Here is a 15983-nt window from a genome sequence, read left to right on the forward strand (position 1 = left end):
GGAGACTACGGGTTACTGCCCCCTCATGGCCATCGGTGAAACAACCAGAAAATCATCATCGTACCTTTTCGATCAAACTTTGGTGGGATTCGAATTACTTTTTTTTTTTACAGTGTAATCTTAAAACTATAGACGTTGTACACAATTTCAATTCTAAATTTCATTGTCAAAAAAGAAAAAGAAGTCGGAACCTAGATGGTCATCGGTGCTCCCACCCACCACCACACTCGCGACCAAATACAGTATTGAAAAGGAACCACACAACCGAACAGAGATCACTTCCAAGATGACAACTCCGATTGCAGCTATCCTGCTTCTCTTGGTGCCGGTCCTGCTGCTCCCCAGGGGCCGAGTCGACGGCTACCGGCCGGTCATCATCGTGCATGGTCTATTTGATGGACCCAAACAATTCCAAAAGATGGTTCTCTTCATTAAAAAGGTCAGATTATTAGATTCAATGCGCGCGCGCGTGTGCGTGTGCGTGCGTGCGTGCGTGCGTGCGTGTGCACGTGTGTGTGTGTGTGTGTGTGTTCAAATGGGAAATGTCTTCAATAATTGTTGTCATTAGAACACATAACCAATTATATTTAAGTGAAAATACATTTAAGAACACATTTAAATGTTCTAATAATCACAACAACAGCAACTTTTTTATTGATTATTTTATTATTTACCGTCATTATTTTTCTTTGTGGATTAGCTGGGTTGAATCAACACACAACAGCGGAATGGAATGGGAATTTCTCCTCATTACAGACACATCCTGGCACAGAGGTGACGGTGGTGGACATGTACAACCACATGTCCAGTCTCAAGCCGCTATGGAAGCAGGTGCAAGGCTTCCACCTGGCCATTGAGCCCATCATGATGAAGGCACTTGATGGGGTACACATGCTGTGTTTTTCACAAGGTAAAGTACACACGCACAGTCGCACACACACACACACACACACACACACACACACACACACACACACACACACACACACACACACACACACGCACACACACACTTTCAAAAATATTTGAACTGATGATTAAAGCTGAAGTCAGATGATGAGATAAACAAAGGTTAGCCAAACCACAAACACACCCTTTCATCACTTTGTGTGCGAGTGTGTTTCCGTGTGTGCATGTGCGTCTGGATGTGAGTTAACAAGAAAAAAATACCACTTTATTAGGTAGTAGATTTATTCAGTCATTTTATCGTTTTTTTTTCATATTCTGTATTTCTATGCATTTGTATTATTATTTTTCAAGTCAACAATTATTACATTGCCTCATAGAGCAGCCTGATGTGTTGAAGGTACGTACATTAATATTTTTGGTCAAAGGCATTACAATTAAGAAATACTGCAATTGCTCTCAAATGACATTTAACTAGTAACATGAACAGTCCTATACATGTATATTATTAACAATGACGAAATACTGGTTTTGTGCATGTTCCTAAGGTGGTCTAATATGTCGAGCCCTCCTCTCCACCATGCCCAACCACAACATCCACACCTTCATCGCGTTGTCATCGCCCCTGGCCGGCCAGTACGGAGGTCAGACAGCAAAGCACAGCTCACAGCATGTGCCCATCATGCGAAACTCATCTCAGTGCTGTTGTCTCGCACAGACACGGACTATCTGCAGCGGGTGTTTCCCTCCTTCATGAAAACCACAGTCTTTAGGGTTTGCTACAACAGAGTGGGACAAAAAGTGTCCATTTGCCAGTACTGGAATGGTGAGCAAATTACAGAGCTCAGAGTTAAATGACTTCAATATGGATTATTCTGTAATAATTAGATGAATGGATGGATAGTGTATTTGTATTTGCTTAGAATTGCTTAGGTGGTCTCACAATAGGCCTGGGTTAAGCAACATTATAGCAGACTGTCTAGAGCACAAATAATACAACAGCCATACAATAAGCACACATTGCAGGTCAGACAACTAGGAATGAATAAATAAGTAACCGCACAAATTAGCCAAGATTTGTTGATGTATGATGTCAAAAGTTAAACATGAGCGGTAGTGCCCTTTTTCATCCTGTCAGCTGGGATAGACTCCAGCTCAGCCGCCACCATAACAAGGACAAGCGCTACAGTAAAGGGATGGATGAAAAGGTTGTTTTATGGTGTCCCACAGGGATCATTACAAGAAACCCTGACATTGGGATAACAATCATCAATTTGAATAATAATTTTGTCTATGTTCCACAGACCCACACCACAGATCCAGTTACCTGAAGAACAACAAGTTTCTTCCACTGCTCAATGGTGACACACCTCACAGCAAACTGAAATGTAAGTGGGGTCGCACATGATTCGCAAATCCTGATATTGTATCATAAAGCATACATAACACACAATGTCTTGGCTGAGAATCATTCACTCATTCCCTACTCCCTTATCACCAGATGTTTACATAGTGGTAGTTCACTCAAACATAAACATACACAAGTGTACCTAAACGACTGTATTCAGTAGTTATTCAACACAAACAAACCATCTTCACATATGGCTCATCGATAAGCTAACATCAAGCCAAATTGCGAATATGTGGGTGTTCACTCTATGTTGTTGAGTAAAAAGTTTGCCAAAAATCCAGATGCAGTGATTCAAGGGTAGGGAATGAGTTTTTGTGCTCAGGCCAAAGCCCTGTCAAATCTAAAATTGGTGCTTTGGCACCATCTTGTGGTATTTTGGTGCCAAGGATTGAATTGAAAGGAGGAACTTCTATTGGACCAAGCCCTTTTTAAAGGGATTTGTTCATTGAGGTTTTTTTTTCCTATTTACGTTTGGGCTCGATTAAAATATTAAACCAATAAATCACAACCCAACAGCACTACATAATAGCCAACTAACTACTTTGTATATAATGCAGAACATGGTGGATAAGGAGCAATTTCCAACACTACCTGTGTGTTTATTTTTTGATAATGATAAATAATATTAATATGTCTTTATCTCAGCCTGGAGGGAGAACTTCCTACGTATCAAGAAGCTGGTGTTGATTGGCGGACCGGACGACGGCGTCATCACTCCCTGGCAGTCAAGGTTTGACACTTGTCTCTCCCATTTGCATTATTCAAAGATAGGTGGACTGAAAACATTTGTGTTTGACATCCAAAGAATATGATAACACATTCATATTTCAGGGTAATTAAAAAAAAAGCATATGTTCTTTAAAAAGGGGAGGATGTTTTTGTGCAGTTTTTAAGTTGTGAGCAAATGAGGGATATACCTTTTTTCTTATTTTTCAGTGGTGTATATTCCAAAATAGTCATCAACGCTCTAGAAGCCTTAATGCAAGGGCCTCACATTTCAACTATATTTTTTTAAAGCAAACATTGACTCTGGAATGAAGGTTCTCTTATTTAAAAGCACACTATCAATACATGGTACCAAAGATTTCTCAAAGTGAAACCACTTGGTGACAATAAAGAGGATGTTAGACATCAGGTGCAAGTTCTTAAAATAAAGCAGTGCTTAGTTGTGGCATTCAGGTGTTTAAATGTTGATGGCCATTTCCTTTTTTTTTTTTGCAGCCACTTTGGATTTTATGACAGCAAAGAGCATGTTGTGGAAATGAGGAACCAAGAGGTACCCGGTGCTTTGACTCTGGAGTTTCATTTCACTGTTCCTGTTCCCTGTTCCCATCCACGACATCCGCATTTATAGAGATAACAATGCTTCATGTTCATTCATGTATATTAATGCAGAACGATTTTGAAAAATAACTGAACAATTTACGCCTCAATATTGTGATTGTGATTTAATATGCAATCTTTTTTCCCCATCAACCTCTTCTTGTGTATTTTCAAACAAACACAAACAACAAACTGATATGTATTACAGTAAATGATATCAGATGTATGATTTATTATTACATAAAAATTCAAAACACTCACCTCATAACATCAGTCACCACTGAAATGAATGGAAATGTCATCTAATTATTTTTCTATATATCGTTCAATCTCCCCAAATACTCCAGAATACACAAACACAAGAATGTTTAGAATTGAAACAATGCAGTACTGTATTTTAGAAAATCATACAGTGATAAAAATTAAATAGAATGTCAAGAATTAACCAGTTAAGCATAATAATTTCAAGCATTAATTCAATGGACATTGCGTAGCTGCAGTGTAAGATTTGGCCAGCAGGTGGCAGTACAATACATCGAGACAATAAAATGTACACGTGATGATGAAACACAGAAGTAGACCATCCATCTAAGATGCAGTAATATCAGTCATTTTTCGCAGAGGATAAATAATACATGCCTGTGGCTTTGCTGTTTGCTCTGTCTGCATGCGGACAGTTTTACAGGAATGACACCTTCGGGCTGAAGACGCTGAGCGCTCGCGGTGACCTGTCATTGTGCCTCCGTGCCGGCGTCAAGCACATACACTGGCACTCCAACTTCACCGTGTTCACGGACTGCATCGAGAATTGGCTCACTTGATCGGAGAGAGGGGGACAATGGAGACGTGTTTGAGGATTTATTAGATAGCCTTTATGTCCAGCTTTATGTCCATGTATTATGCTCTTTGTCCTTTCTAGTAGGCCAATTCAGAACATAGGAAAGATATGGAACACAAATTCAAATGGCTTTCCGTAAGGGATAAGCATCCGCCATTCCAAATGAATGCAGATGACGATACTGCAGTAAAAAAAGGGAGGAAACAAAAACATCATTGATGTACCAGGATTCTTTGTATTTTTCTGAAAAAATCATAACTCCTTATACATATAAATCCAAGAGTGATTTCTTCCAAAGGAATGTATACAGTATTCGAAAAAAAAGATTTAGAATGTAACATATATTTTGCTATGCGTGCTTTTCTTATAGGAACAAATGAACCATGTTGACATGCAATCACCATGAAAACACTGAAGTTTTCTCACTGCTAGATTTGTAATTGCATGGTAAAAATAAAAACTGTGATTTTTTTTTTTTTAGCTTTGATTTTAATTTATTTTGGAGGGAAACGTGTATTTATCTTAAATTCGGGTTTAAAGTTTTGATTATGACATAAAATATTCAGCATAAATTAAGGATTCCACATTGAAACCTCATTTTGCTGGCACGATGGATCTCTCAGGTAGGCCTGGTGACGTAAACACAAGGTGACACCCACCACCTCTCCTCCACAGTGAGACGAGCTAAGTTGAGCCGCTTCACTTCACTTAAGGCAGTGGTGGAGATTTTCTTTTTCTCTCCGCTGGGAGGCAAATACTTTTATGGGTGCTCTTCGTTTAATAAGTCACAGGGAGTGAAGACTTCGTCGTCTGGTGGACTTTTCCCAAGCGGAGAGAACGTCAGCTATTAAGGTAAAGTTTGTTTTGTAGAACAGGAACACTTGCTACCTTGTAAAGGTAACGACGTGGCTCTAGTTTCTCGCGCGCACGGTGCTTTCAGGTACCCTCGGAAGAAGCATACAGCCCACACTCTGACTTGACAGCTGTTTTCTGTCAAAGTTTGTGTGACCGTGTGAGTCGTTTTAAATTTGCACAGATGTCTGCACTGTAAGGCAAAAGAAAATGCGTTTATAGCCGTAGAAGTGACGGTAAAAGTGTTCCGGCGTCTAAGATTCCGGAGCGCGCTCAGGGAAAACGTGATTATTTGTGTGTTCAAAAGTCAACGTGTCGCTTCGTGGTAGTGCTTGTGTGAACATCGACTGAGACTTTTTAACTCGTGACTCTGAAGGAGGAATTTGTTGTTTCGTCAGTCTTTACCAATGTATCGATCAAACTACAAACAATAATGAACGGCTATCAATGGAAAACCTCAGTGGTGATGTCATTTTCGTTTTTATTTTGAAAGGCCAGCAGTATATTCCACACTTTGACTTGTCTAACACTGGTAAACTTGTTTCGTTTTTCAAACGATTCGAGAACAGTACTTTGAGTTGCTCGTTACAGTTATCCGGTTCGCTCGAGTCTGTGATCAATATTGTCTCTATTTTACTTTGTCACAAATATATTTATGCTGCATAACAAAACACCAACCGGTTTGTGTGTATTTCATGGATACAACTGTAAGTTGAGGGGTTCGTAGGTTTTGGGATGGATTGCTCTACGTTCGGGATGGGCAAAAAGGGGAGATGGACTTCGTTTGAACACAGCTCTTTTTATTTTATTTTATTTTTTTAACGTCTGCCTCGTAACTCTCGAACGAACACCCCCCCTTCCGGTAACGATCATACTTCCTGCTTTTCTTCACCAATCAGATGCAAGCAACATAAGAATATTTCAGAAAGTATTAAACACAATATAATTTAGGTAAATGTAACATAAAGGAATATAATGCTCAAATATAAAATGATAATAATTAACAATTTAACAAAAGCTTACACAACTAACTATTATTTCCTCTCATTCACTGCCATTGATGAGTATCCATCCATCCATCAATTTTTCTCATTTGCCTATGCTCACGAGGGTCGCGGGCATGCTGGAGCCTATGGCAACTGTCTTCGGGCGATAGGCGAGGGACACAGTGAACTGGTTGCCAGCCAATCTCAGGGCATACATAGACAAACAACCATTCACACTCACAATCACACCTAGGGACAATTTTGAGTGTTCTATTAACCTGCCATACATGTTTTAAGAATGTGGGAGGAAACTGGAGTACCCGCAGAAAACCCACGAAGGCATGGGGAGAACATGCAAACTCCACAGGAAGGCTAATGTTGAATGGATGAAATTTAAAGTAAAACTAGGTCTCTAAATGATTGATCAATTTTCCAAATATTTTTAAGTTAAAAAATAGATTATCTATAAATTAGAGTACATATAGATTAGTTGTCAAATAATTAATTTATTGTTGCACCTGTAATATTTCACTTAAGTGAGTCTGTTAACATGAGTCACTGATTGAATTTAACTGATTCATGTTAATTTCTACTGCGTAGTGAGTGAACAGATTCAACGGAACCCTCTGCATGCTGACTAGAGTCAGTGAATCCAATTATTTCAATTTTCTTTAAATTACTTGAACCTGCAGTGCTTCTGAAAAGCCTGCTAACTCAATCACTCATCTGAATCATCTCAGTCAGTTAAGTTGGATCAATGACCCAAATTATCAGTCTGCGCTTCTGCGTTGTTTCCGGTGAGCTTGTGATCTTGACTCAGTGACTGAGTCGATTCCATTGAATCAGTGAATCCCTTGACTCGAGTGATTCAATTGAAATATCTGTGTTTACGAGCAGTTTGCCCACTTCTGACTGTGAGTGAACTGATTGAAATGTCTCTACTGAGTATGTGCACCAAATGAGTCTGCAGCAAATCCGATCGCTAGTTGATTTGAGTCCGTGAGTGAACTGATTCAGCTGTATCAAGCAAGTCTACAGTGTTTCCGGTGAGTCCGCAAACTCAAGTCAGTATTTATTTTTTGTGCGTTTAGAGCGGCTGCCAGGATGTCGTCCCGAGGCCCAAATGACTTGTGTTTAATTTGCGGAGGAGTTCTTCAGGGTAACCAAAGGCGTTGGCTGTTTGGGGTCCAGCACAGGAAGTCGAGTCAGCCTCAGACCCCCACAAGGTCACTGAGAGAAACAACCTTGTCACAGTCTTCTCCAAATAGTCCTTGGGGTGAGTTTTTTTTATTTATTTCAATTCCCCTATTTTAGGTCACTTGAAACACTTATTTAAAGCACTAATGTTGGCTTCAAACCCTACTTTTAACACCTAACCTTTCTTTGTACCCTTAACCCTGACTTGAAACCCTAATTTGAAACCCTACTGTTGTCTGGAAATCTTAATTGGTAAGCCCTCTGTTTCAAAACCTGACCCCGTCTTGCAACCATAATTGTTAACTCTAAATCGAGACCATAAACCTGTCCTAAAACCTGAAATTTGCATTGAACATTAATATTGGCTTCAAAACATCACCTTTGCATCGAACTTCATTTGAAACCCCAACCAAGGCTTTGCTACCCTAATTTGAGCCAATTTGAGCCAATGATATTTGTCTCCAAATCCTAATTTCAAACCTTAATCAAGATTTGAAACTCTAACTAAGTCCCGACCCAAAGACCGTATTTTTGAACCCTAATTTTGTCTTAAAACACAAATTTGAAAACCTAAACAAGGCTTCAAAACCTAATTTTAAACACCAATCTGTCTTAAAAATATTTTGATCAGTAACCCAGCCTTTAAACCCCAATTTAAAATTCTAATGTAGGCTTCAAGCCATAACATGAAATCGTAACTGGGCTTCACACCATGAATTGAAGCCCTAATGTTGCCTTCAAATCTTAATCTGAAACCCCAACCTTAATTTGATGCCTCAATCCTGAGTGGAAACCCTAATTTCAGTTTGGTCAACATGCGTGTGTCCTCCGCAGGAAGCATGATCTCCCTGGGCTCGTCGTCTTCCTTGTCGAAGTCCCAGCTATCGCTCAACTCTCCGTCCAAGTCGTTGGACCTTCTGTCGGTTCTCACGCACATCCTGGGTAAGCCGCTGTGCCGTGGCACCGGTCGTGGGGAGTTCGTGTGCGGCAAGTGCACCGGCGTCTTGGAGCGTGTCTTTCGGTTCGACGCGGTCATCGCCAGGGTGAGGGCGCTGTCTTCAGAGAGGCTCAACAAGCTGACTCAGGAGCGAGACAGTGTCCGGCGTTGGGTGCGGAGCAACTACGTCCACAGGCACCCTCGGGAGCAGGACGAGGAAGCGGGCGGCGATGAGGACAAGGACGACTATAGGGACTTGCTGAAGGACAACATGGCTCTGGCTGAGTACGAGTGCTGGTCAGACAAGTGGGACACGTGTCCTTACTTTATACGAACAGGTAACATGCTTTAAACACTTTACAACATGGGGTGTCCAAACGACGGCCTGGGGCCATTTGAGGGCCCGCCATCCATTTTTCAGTAGCCCGCGACATGACAAAAAATGAGGACCAAACTCCTGGCCTAAAATGTCTTTCTTCATTTGTGCGCCGTGCAGGTAAAAGGTGCCGAAAGGGTCAAAACTGCGAAGGCTGCGACGCTTTGCGCGTGTCCGACTCGGATTACGAGTCGGTGTGCGGAGTTCCTCGCCGAATGCCGTTCCAGGCTCACTCTCCTCTGCCTTTGTCTCGGGACAAATCCCAGAGCATGCCGCTCCACTGGCAGAGAATCTCGTCCACCTGCTCCAGTCCCTCCTCGCTGGCAGGATCCACCTTCTCCCTTAGGACCCAATCCATCCAGTCTCTAGACTCCCTGGACGACTGCGAACCATCGGACTCACCCGGCGACTGCTCGATCACTTCCTCACTCCTCATTGTGCTCCATCATCTGGGAACAAGTCCAGTCCGCTCGCCGGCCGGGAGCAGGATTCCTGTTCTGGTTGGGAGGAGCAAGAGGAGAAGTTCTAGTGAGATGACGTCCCCTGTGGTGAACAAGAGCCCGAGCTTTGGGGAGAATGGCGATCACCGCCATGGAGAAGAGGAGGAGGATGATGATGTTCTGATGGAGATGAAGGATGAGTTCGTGCCGCTCCATAAGCAGGTGGGTCAGGAATTGGAATTCACAGAGAAGCTTCATGGCCGTAATGTTGCTCCACAGTTTCTCAAACTGGCGCTGAACTATTGTCAGGGAAAGAAATGTTCTTGCTTGTTTGGGCAGCCATTTTGCAATGCTGCTCCAATGTCAATTGGCGAGTCGCAGGCAATGAAATCATATGGCTACAAAAAAAAACTACAAAACCTAATCTGTCAAATGGTGACATATTAGGCTAATTGGAAACCATAATTTTGGCTTCGAACCCGTACTTGGATGTGTGTAATGCGCCTTTAGAAGTTAAAATGTGTTTCTGCGATGAGCGCAGAGAAGCCCAAACATCTTCCTAAACGGTAAATATTGACACAGTTTGTTACATCCGGTAACAGCTGAGCTGCTGTGTGCTCGTTTGGACAACTTCTCAATTGCCCGTCTGTTTAAACACCGAATTGTTTGTCCAAGCAGAGCGCTTCTCGCAGGCTCCACCAAGTGATCAGGCATCTGCGTGGGCAGCTGGACCAGGCGGAGACCCGCGTCAGGACCCTTGAGGCCCAACTGGAACCCAAAACATCCCAGGATGACGGTACCCAGGATTGGATGCATGTAAGCGCTCATAAAGGCTTTTCATTTCATGATGACAAACTTCAAATCATATCACCGTCTTGAAACCCTAATACACGTAAATACTTCACCCAGTGATGAATCTCAGGTTTGAAAGCATCTGCTCGACAGCCAAATGTCGAGCAGATGCTCTAGTTTGAATCCCTAACCCCAATTCGAAACCTTTACTCTGTCTTGAAACCCTAATTCAAAAATGTTAATCCCAATTTGAAACCTTAACCCCGGAATGAGACTCTACTTTGAAACCACGATCCCAGCCAAGGATTGAACCCCTACTTTGAAACCCTAATCCATTTTTAAAACGCTAATTTGAAACCACAGCCCAGGCTTGAAAGACCACCCTTGATTTGAAACCGTAACCTTTACTTGAAACCCTAATTAGAAACACTAAACATACTTGAAACACTAATAGCTTCAAGTTCCAATCCAAATTTAAAACCTTAACCATTATTTGAAACCAATCACACAAGCTTGACATCCTAATTTGAAAACCTAAATTTAGCTTGAAATGCTAATTTGAACACAGAACTTCGGTTTGAAGGCCCAACCTTCTTTTCAAACCAATTCAAAGTTTCAGTGTGTAGTCCACTTCATTAGGTACAGCAGCTTTTTAACCACATACACGACATTGCACATTCATTCGTCTTAAAATTGGGCAGGTGTGCCAAAAAGAATGGCAGGTTATTATTATACAACACACAGCAGACGCCCACTTAGCGCATTATTGACACACGCACGCAAGTACACAATATGAAGGAATGAAAGGTGTTGGCATTGTGTGTTTTGCCCCGGGAAGGGTGTGCCGCACTTTTTTTTTTTTTTGATCATTTATACATACAGACCACAGACACACACACACACACTCTTAGTAGAATCCTGGCAGACCAGTGGAGTTTGCCCCGGGCTGATTATTAGTGGGACAAAAGACACATATCTCTGTTCAAAAAAAAAAAAAGGAAAAAGAAAAAAAAGACATAATAAGGAACGTGCGTGAATGGACACAAAACGTGTTTGAACAAGTTACCTAATCGCTATGGTTTGCATGCAAATTTGCAACTTGATGCATTTCTTTATTTTGTATTCAAAAAGGTGTGAGTCAAAATAGCATGGAAATCTTAACCGTTTCTTCACATAATAAGTCTGTATCCTCATCGTGGTTTGAAACCCTAACCTGAAACCCAATGGTGACTGAAACTCCATAATTGGCGTCAAACTCTAATTTCAAAACAATAATCTTAGTTTGAAACATGCTTCAAATTTGGGATGTTCGATACCAATAAGAGTATTTTCTCCGATACCAGGTACTGATACCACTAGTACATATGATGCATCAAATTTCAGTGAACACAATGACAGATAATTCCAAACAAAGACCGTTCTGTTTTTTGAATGCGCATGATGATTCACCATCGTGTCAAACGGCCACAGTCCAGCACCAACTACTGGCAAGGAAGACTTAATGTCCGATATTTTTGCATCTTTCACAAATCCCCAATATTTTGATATAAGGCTGCTATCGGCCCGATACCCGGGTATCAATACTCGCCCATCCCAAATTCAAACCCTACTTTAAAAACATAACCTGCTACCCTAACCCTGGTTTAGAACCCCAAATTGAAGCCCTAACCCTGATTTTAACCCTAAAAGTGAAGCCTTGGCACCCTATCTTGATACTTTAACCCCGTTTTGTAACCCTGAAGGCCTTAGGCTCGAATTGGAAACCCTAACCATGGTTTGATAGGCTAACCCTAGCTTGAAACATTTCTGGTCTTGTTCCCTCCAGCTTGTGCGCGAGGAGGACGGTGCCTCCCTGCTGCCTGGCTTCGCTCGCTGCCTGCACAGTCGGGATCGGCTCATCCAGGTGAGAGAGGATGAGGACAGACAGACAGATGCTAAGCTCTCTGGAATGTTGTTTGTCTATGTGCCCGCCAGCCTCTTCATGCTTGCTGGAACATTGGAAGTATTTTTGTTATTAAAGAACAAAGGGGAATCATTCCTTATCCACTATAAAGTGGCTTACATAGCAAGTCAGCCATTTTGGAGGGCTGCTGGAATGTGAAGTGGGCATAGGTTACCCCGTCTTTCAATACGATATCTCAAATCAGTTTTTTAGTAATGTAAAGGTCATTAATCCATTTCAGCCTCACCTCTCAAAAATAAAAGAGAGAGAGAGAGAGAGACAAATAGCATTCTATGGTATTGTTTTTTACAGAAACATACATTAACATACATGATTGACATGAGGTAGGTTAGTTGGGTACCTTTTGTTGTTCCTACCTTGGCCACCTGGGGGCAGCAAAAGCCATTTGGGTATACATGGAGGCGGCTCAGCTCCTGAGTGAACTGCACTAATGTTGTCGTTACTTGCAGAGGATACAGAATGTATCCCTGTGAGTATTGTTGTATTATGTCAGCACTGTTTTTGTTCAAATGTCCATTGCTTAAAGGATTATAACACGGCAACACATCATGTTTTAGCATTAAACTGACAGATTTAAAGACAAAGGTAGTTTTTCAAATACACAAGTAATTCTCATTTGATACACAACGTGAATGACTCCGAACACAACATAGATGCCTCCAGCAAGTAGACGGCCTGATTTGTTTATCCTGTTCCTCATTTGGTAAATGACGTGTGTGCTTATGCGTGCATGTTGTCCTCATCCTCAGGAGCTCATGAGTGTGACCAGAAGAGTTTGTGTGGAGGGCGGAGGTAAAAGCCAGCTAGCAGACGAGATCGCCAGCAAATTCAGCGAGAACCTGAAAGATATTGTCAATGACAACAAGGTTAGTGAACCTGACTGATAAACACCAAACATCGCAACCTCGAAACATTTATTGGAACTCCCTGGAGAATTAAAAAAAATAAAAATAAAATTGCCCTGAACACCAGTTCCACCAGTTGACATGACACATTTTGGAAAACATTTTGGACAAATTTCAGCGCTCGTATGTTGATTAACTCCTACTTGGGAATTCAGGGTGCGAATACAAATCATCCCCTTGGCGGAACTGTACTCGTACAAAATAATAAAAAATTGTGACACACAAATGTTACACTTGATGTGACTTTCTGTAATCTTCACCCAGGTTACCATGGAGAGTTTTGTCCGTGAGTTGGTCGAGAAAGAACGGCATCTTGGGGAAGAGGTGGCTTCCTTGAGAAAGGCGGCAGGAGACCGCGAGAAAGACCTGGACACGCTCAACATGGTGCTGCAGTGCAACCAGGACATCATAGATGTAATCTCATTTTTGAACTATATGAGAAAATGTACCTTTATCCTAAGGTTTCCCTGTTCAAACTTTTTCCATGTACTTTCCATTCTCCTTCCAGGATCTGCGTGTGGCCCTGGGCGAGAAACAGCGCCTCCTGCTGGAAATGGAGAAGGAGAGAGAGGTGTGGAGGCAGAGGGAGAGAGCCCTGGCTGCCACCATGCACGAGAAGGAAGAAGTGGTCCGAGTCCTCAAGGTGGAGCTGGAGAGCTGTATGAAAGATGTTCAGGTACAAATGGACAAAAACAACCCTCAAAATGTATTGATTTATTTTTTACAATATTTTATTTGATTTTACTTGTATCAATATTAATTTAATAGTCAAGCGTTTTCATGAATGATAAGTAAATAATTAAAGTAAACACAAAAATGTGTCTTCTCTTTATTTGTATCGTATATTTGCAAGTGACATGTTTGTCCATTAGTTCATGCATATTTTTCCCCACTTTATTTTTTTTTCTCCCATGAAGGAATCTCATCGTGAAAATGTATGATAAAACATGGAAATATATAAAATACTAATTTAACATGGAAATAAATAAAATACTGACGTGTTTCTTTTATTTCTATTTTTGTAATAAATTAAATAATGTAATCATTTCTTGTAATAAATTAAGAAACACACATTTAAAAGTATTTCGAGAAAATAGAAAATAATATCTTAATTTTTTTTTTAAACTTAGAATTCTATGTTAAGTTACATATCTTTCCTTTGTAATGCTCATTAAAACTTTTAATGATTAGAATTAATCTTCCATACACTGATGACTCATACAAAAAAGTGTTTAAAAAATGTCTTTGTTAGATTGCTATTTTTATATTAAATGTTTTATACTACTTGTGCTTAAAAGATAACACAATTTTCCCTGAGTCATACTGTGCCTTCTGTAATCATTAACTATTTTACATTCCCCAGGCTCTCTCTGATTCCGTAATTTGCCAAGGCTTAGAGGGGGGCGGGGCTGAGGCATCCCTGGCCTCCCAGCTCCGGGACAAGGAGAGCCGCCTGGCAGCCATGTTGGAGGAGCGAGAGACACAGAGCGCCACCTTGTGCCAGGAGGTCACCAAACTCACTGCCGCCCTGCAAGAGTATCAGAACGTCGTTCAGGTGCGAGGCACTGGGTCGGAAAGGAAAAGTGTAATGTTTGGGTTTTAATCGGAATGTGATGAACAGAGTCAGCAGGAGAGCTATGATCGGACGACGTCATCCCTGACTGCTCGGCTAACGGATGCCAGGCAGGCGCTGCGTAATGAAGAGCGGCGCAGGAAGGAGGCAGAGAGAATGCGAAACAACCAGCGAGAGGACGGAGAGAGCACAGAGAGGAAGTTGAGAGACAGTCTGGAGAAAAGGGACCGAATCATACTGGTACAAATCACTATACAGTGATTTTTTTTTTTTTTTTTTTTTTTTAATACAGTGGACCTAGATAGTTCCGCAAAAAAAAAAAAAATCCCTTGTGAGAGATGAGGGTGTAGTCATGCAGACACAAAGAAAAGTTTCCCAACTACTGGAGGTGACTCGGTAACTGCAGTAATATTTGGGGGGCGGGGTTCGCCGAGGATAAAGAATATATATCTTTAAGTATGATTATATTGCGTCGTTGCACCTCTTGTGTTCAATTTGCCGTTGCTTAAAGCGTGACTGATAACACTGCTTCATTGATGCATTTATTAGCCCGTCGAGGGCGTTTCCCATTATTTGTTAGCATTAAGCTAGCGGACTTCAAGGCAAAGTTCTGTGGTTTTAAATACAGAATGTAAATCTCTTTTCGTTTTTTTATTAAGTTTGACACTAACTAAATGCGTTCATTGCCAAACATTTGAGTTTTCGTTAATGTGTTAAGTTTCACGCCAAGGTGTAAGAATGACTGTCTTTCTCCCCATCATAGCAAATTCTGCAGAACGCTGAGGAGCGTGACCGTCAGGTGGAAGAGCTTCAGCACAACTTGCAGAAGAAACAAGACGACCGCATCTCGGCCGTACAACATGCGCTGTGAGTGGCGTGGAAATGAACCACCAGATGAAGATGTTGCACATTTAGATTGGTACTACTTGTCATGGTGTGTATTTTGTTCTATTTATCTCCAAAGGTTTGCACTTTGACCTGTCAGGTTCGGGTACAGCATGTAGCTGTACGCCTCAGAACGAGTGATTCAGCCAATAAGAGACGTTTGATTTAGAAAATTAGCACATCACTGTAATTTAATTTTCAATTTCTATGGATGGTTGTGCGTCAAATCAGCTTTTGTAAAAAAAATGGAGTTTTGCACCAAAATTAGCTTTTTTAAGAGTTATTTTGCTCCTTTGATTTTATAATTGGCATGTTTCTGGGCACTTATTTCAATGTTCCTTTTTGTGTGAATGTAATGTCTGGGAAGTTAGCCTATTTTTTCCTCAAGAGAATTAAACACTCTGATCCTAATGTTTCCGTCTGTGTGTGTGTGTGTGTGTGTGTGTGTGTGTGTGTGTGTGTGTGTGTGTGTGTGTGTGTTCATCATATGTTTTGGAAATGAACTATGAACTGAAATCTCCTCAATTTGCGATTGGGTGGCAACCAGTTCAAGGTGTCCCCCCGGCTACTGCCCGAAGACAGCTGGGATAGGCTCACAT

At 41.4% G+C, this 15983-nt stretch overlaps 2 protein-coding genes across 5 annotated transcripts; both read left to right on the plus strand.

Annotated features, from left to right (window-relative positions):
* Positions 1-240: 240 nt before the first annotated feature.
* Positions 241-4954, plus strand: LOC109521022 (lysosomal thioesterase PPT2-like). Of its 2 annotated transcripts, XM_019878620.1 has the most exons (8): positions 242-439; positions 757-910; positions 1455-1550; positions 1625-1732; positions 2211-2294; positions 2963-3047; positions 3539-3593; positions 4318-4954. In XM_019878620.1, the coding sequence occupies exons 1-8, from the start codon at positions 287-289 to the stop codon at positions 4459-4461; spliced, it is 879 nt and encodes a 292-aa protein (XP_019734179.1). In that variant the 5' UTR covers positions 242-286; the 3' UTR covers positions 4462-4954. The 2 variants fall into 2 exon arrangements, with proteins under 2 accessions (XP_019734180.1, XP_019734179.1); XM_019878621.1 differs by lacking the exon at positions 3539-3593 and having other exon boundaries at positions 241-439; positions 4318-4459.
* A 79-nt stretch (positions 4955-5033) lies between these two features.
* On the plus strand, positions 5034-15799 carry LOC109521009 (golgin subfamily B member 1). Of its 3 annotated transcripts, none has more exons than XM_019878596.1 (12): positions 5034-5330; positions 7408-7592; positions 8348-8788; positions 8947-9488; positions 9945-10082; positions 11884-11961; positions 12771-12887; positions 13191-13340; positions 13435-13602; positions 14290-14481; positions 14548-14739; positions 15263-15799. In XM_019878596.1, the coding sequence occupies exons 2-12, from the start codon at positions 7421-7423 to the stop codon at positions 15368-15370; spliced, it is 2298 nt and encodes a 765-aa protein (XP_019734155.1). In that variant the 5' UTR covers positions 5034-5330; positions 7408-7420; the 3' UTR covers positions 15371-15799. The 3 variants fall into 3 exon arrangements, with proteins under 3 accessions (XP_019734155.1, XP_019734156.1, XP_019734157.1); XM_019878597.1 differs by having other exon boundaries at positions 5034-5317; XM_019878598.1 differs by lacking the exon at positions 5034-5330 and adding an exon at positions 5358-5793.
* The last annotated feature ends 184 nt before the right edge of the window (positions 15800-15983 follow it).

Source organism: Hippocampus comes, unplaced genomic scaffold (genome assembly GCF_001891065.2).
Source record: "Hippocampus comes isolate QL1 unplaced genomic scaffold, H_comes_QL1_v1.1 scaffold315, whole genome shotgun sequence".
In the NCBI taxonomy this organism is placed as follows: Eukaryota; Metazoa; Chordata; class Actinopteri; order Syngnathiformes; family Syngnathidae; genus Hippocampus; species Hippocampus comes.

Excerpts from the sequence above, each read along its gene's own strand:
- LOC109521022 (XM_019878620.1), top strand. The coding sequence starts at position 287 with ATGACAACTCCGATTGCAGCTATCCTGCTTCTCTTGGTGCCGGTCCTG. Across the intron at positions 2,295-2,962 it reads ACCTCACAGCAAACTGAAAT|CCTGGAGGGAGAACTTCCTA; the intron begins GTAAGTGGGGTC and ends TCTTTATCTCAG. Across the intron at positions 3,048-3,538 it reads ATCACTCCCTGGCAGTCAAG|CCACTTTGGATTTTATGACA; the intron begins GTTTGACACTTG and ends TTTTTTTTGCAG.
- LOC109521009 (XM_019878596.1), top strand. The coding sequence starts at position 7,421 with ATGTCGTCCCGAGGCCCAAATGACTTGTGTTTAATTTGCGGAGGAGTT. Across the intron at positions 13,341-13,434 it reads GCAACCAGGACATCATAGAT|GATCTGCGTGTGGCCCTGGG; the intron begins GTAATCTCATTT and ends TTCTCCTTCCAG. Across the intron at positions 14,482-14,547 it reads AGTATCAGAACGTCGTTCAG|AGTCAGCAGGAGAGCTATGA; the intron begins GTGCGAGGCACT and ends TGTGATGAACAG.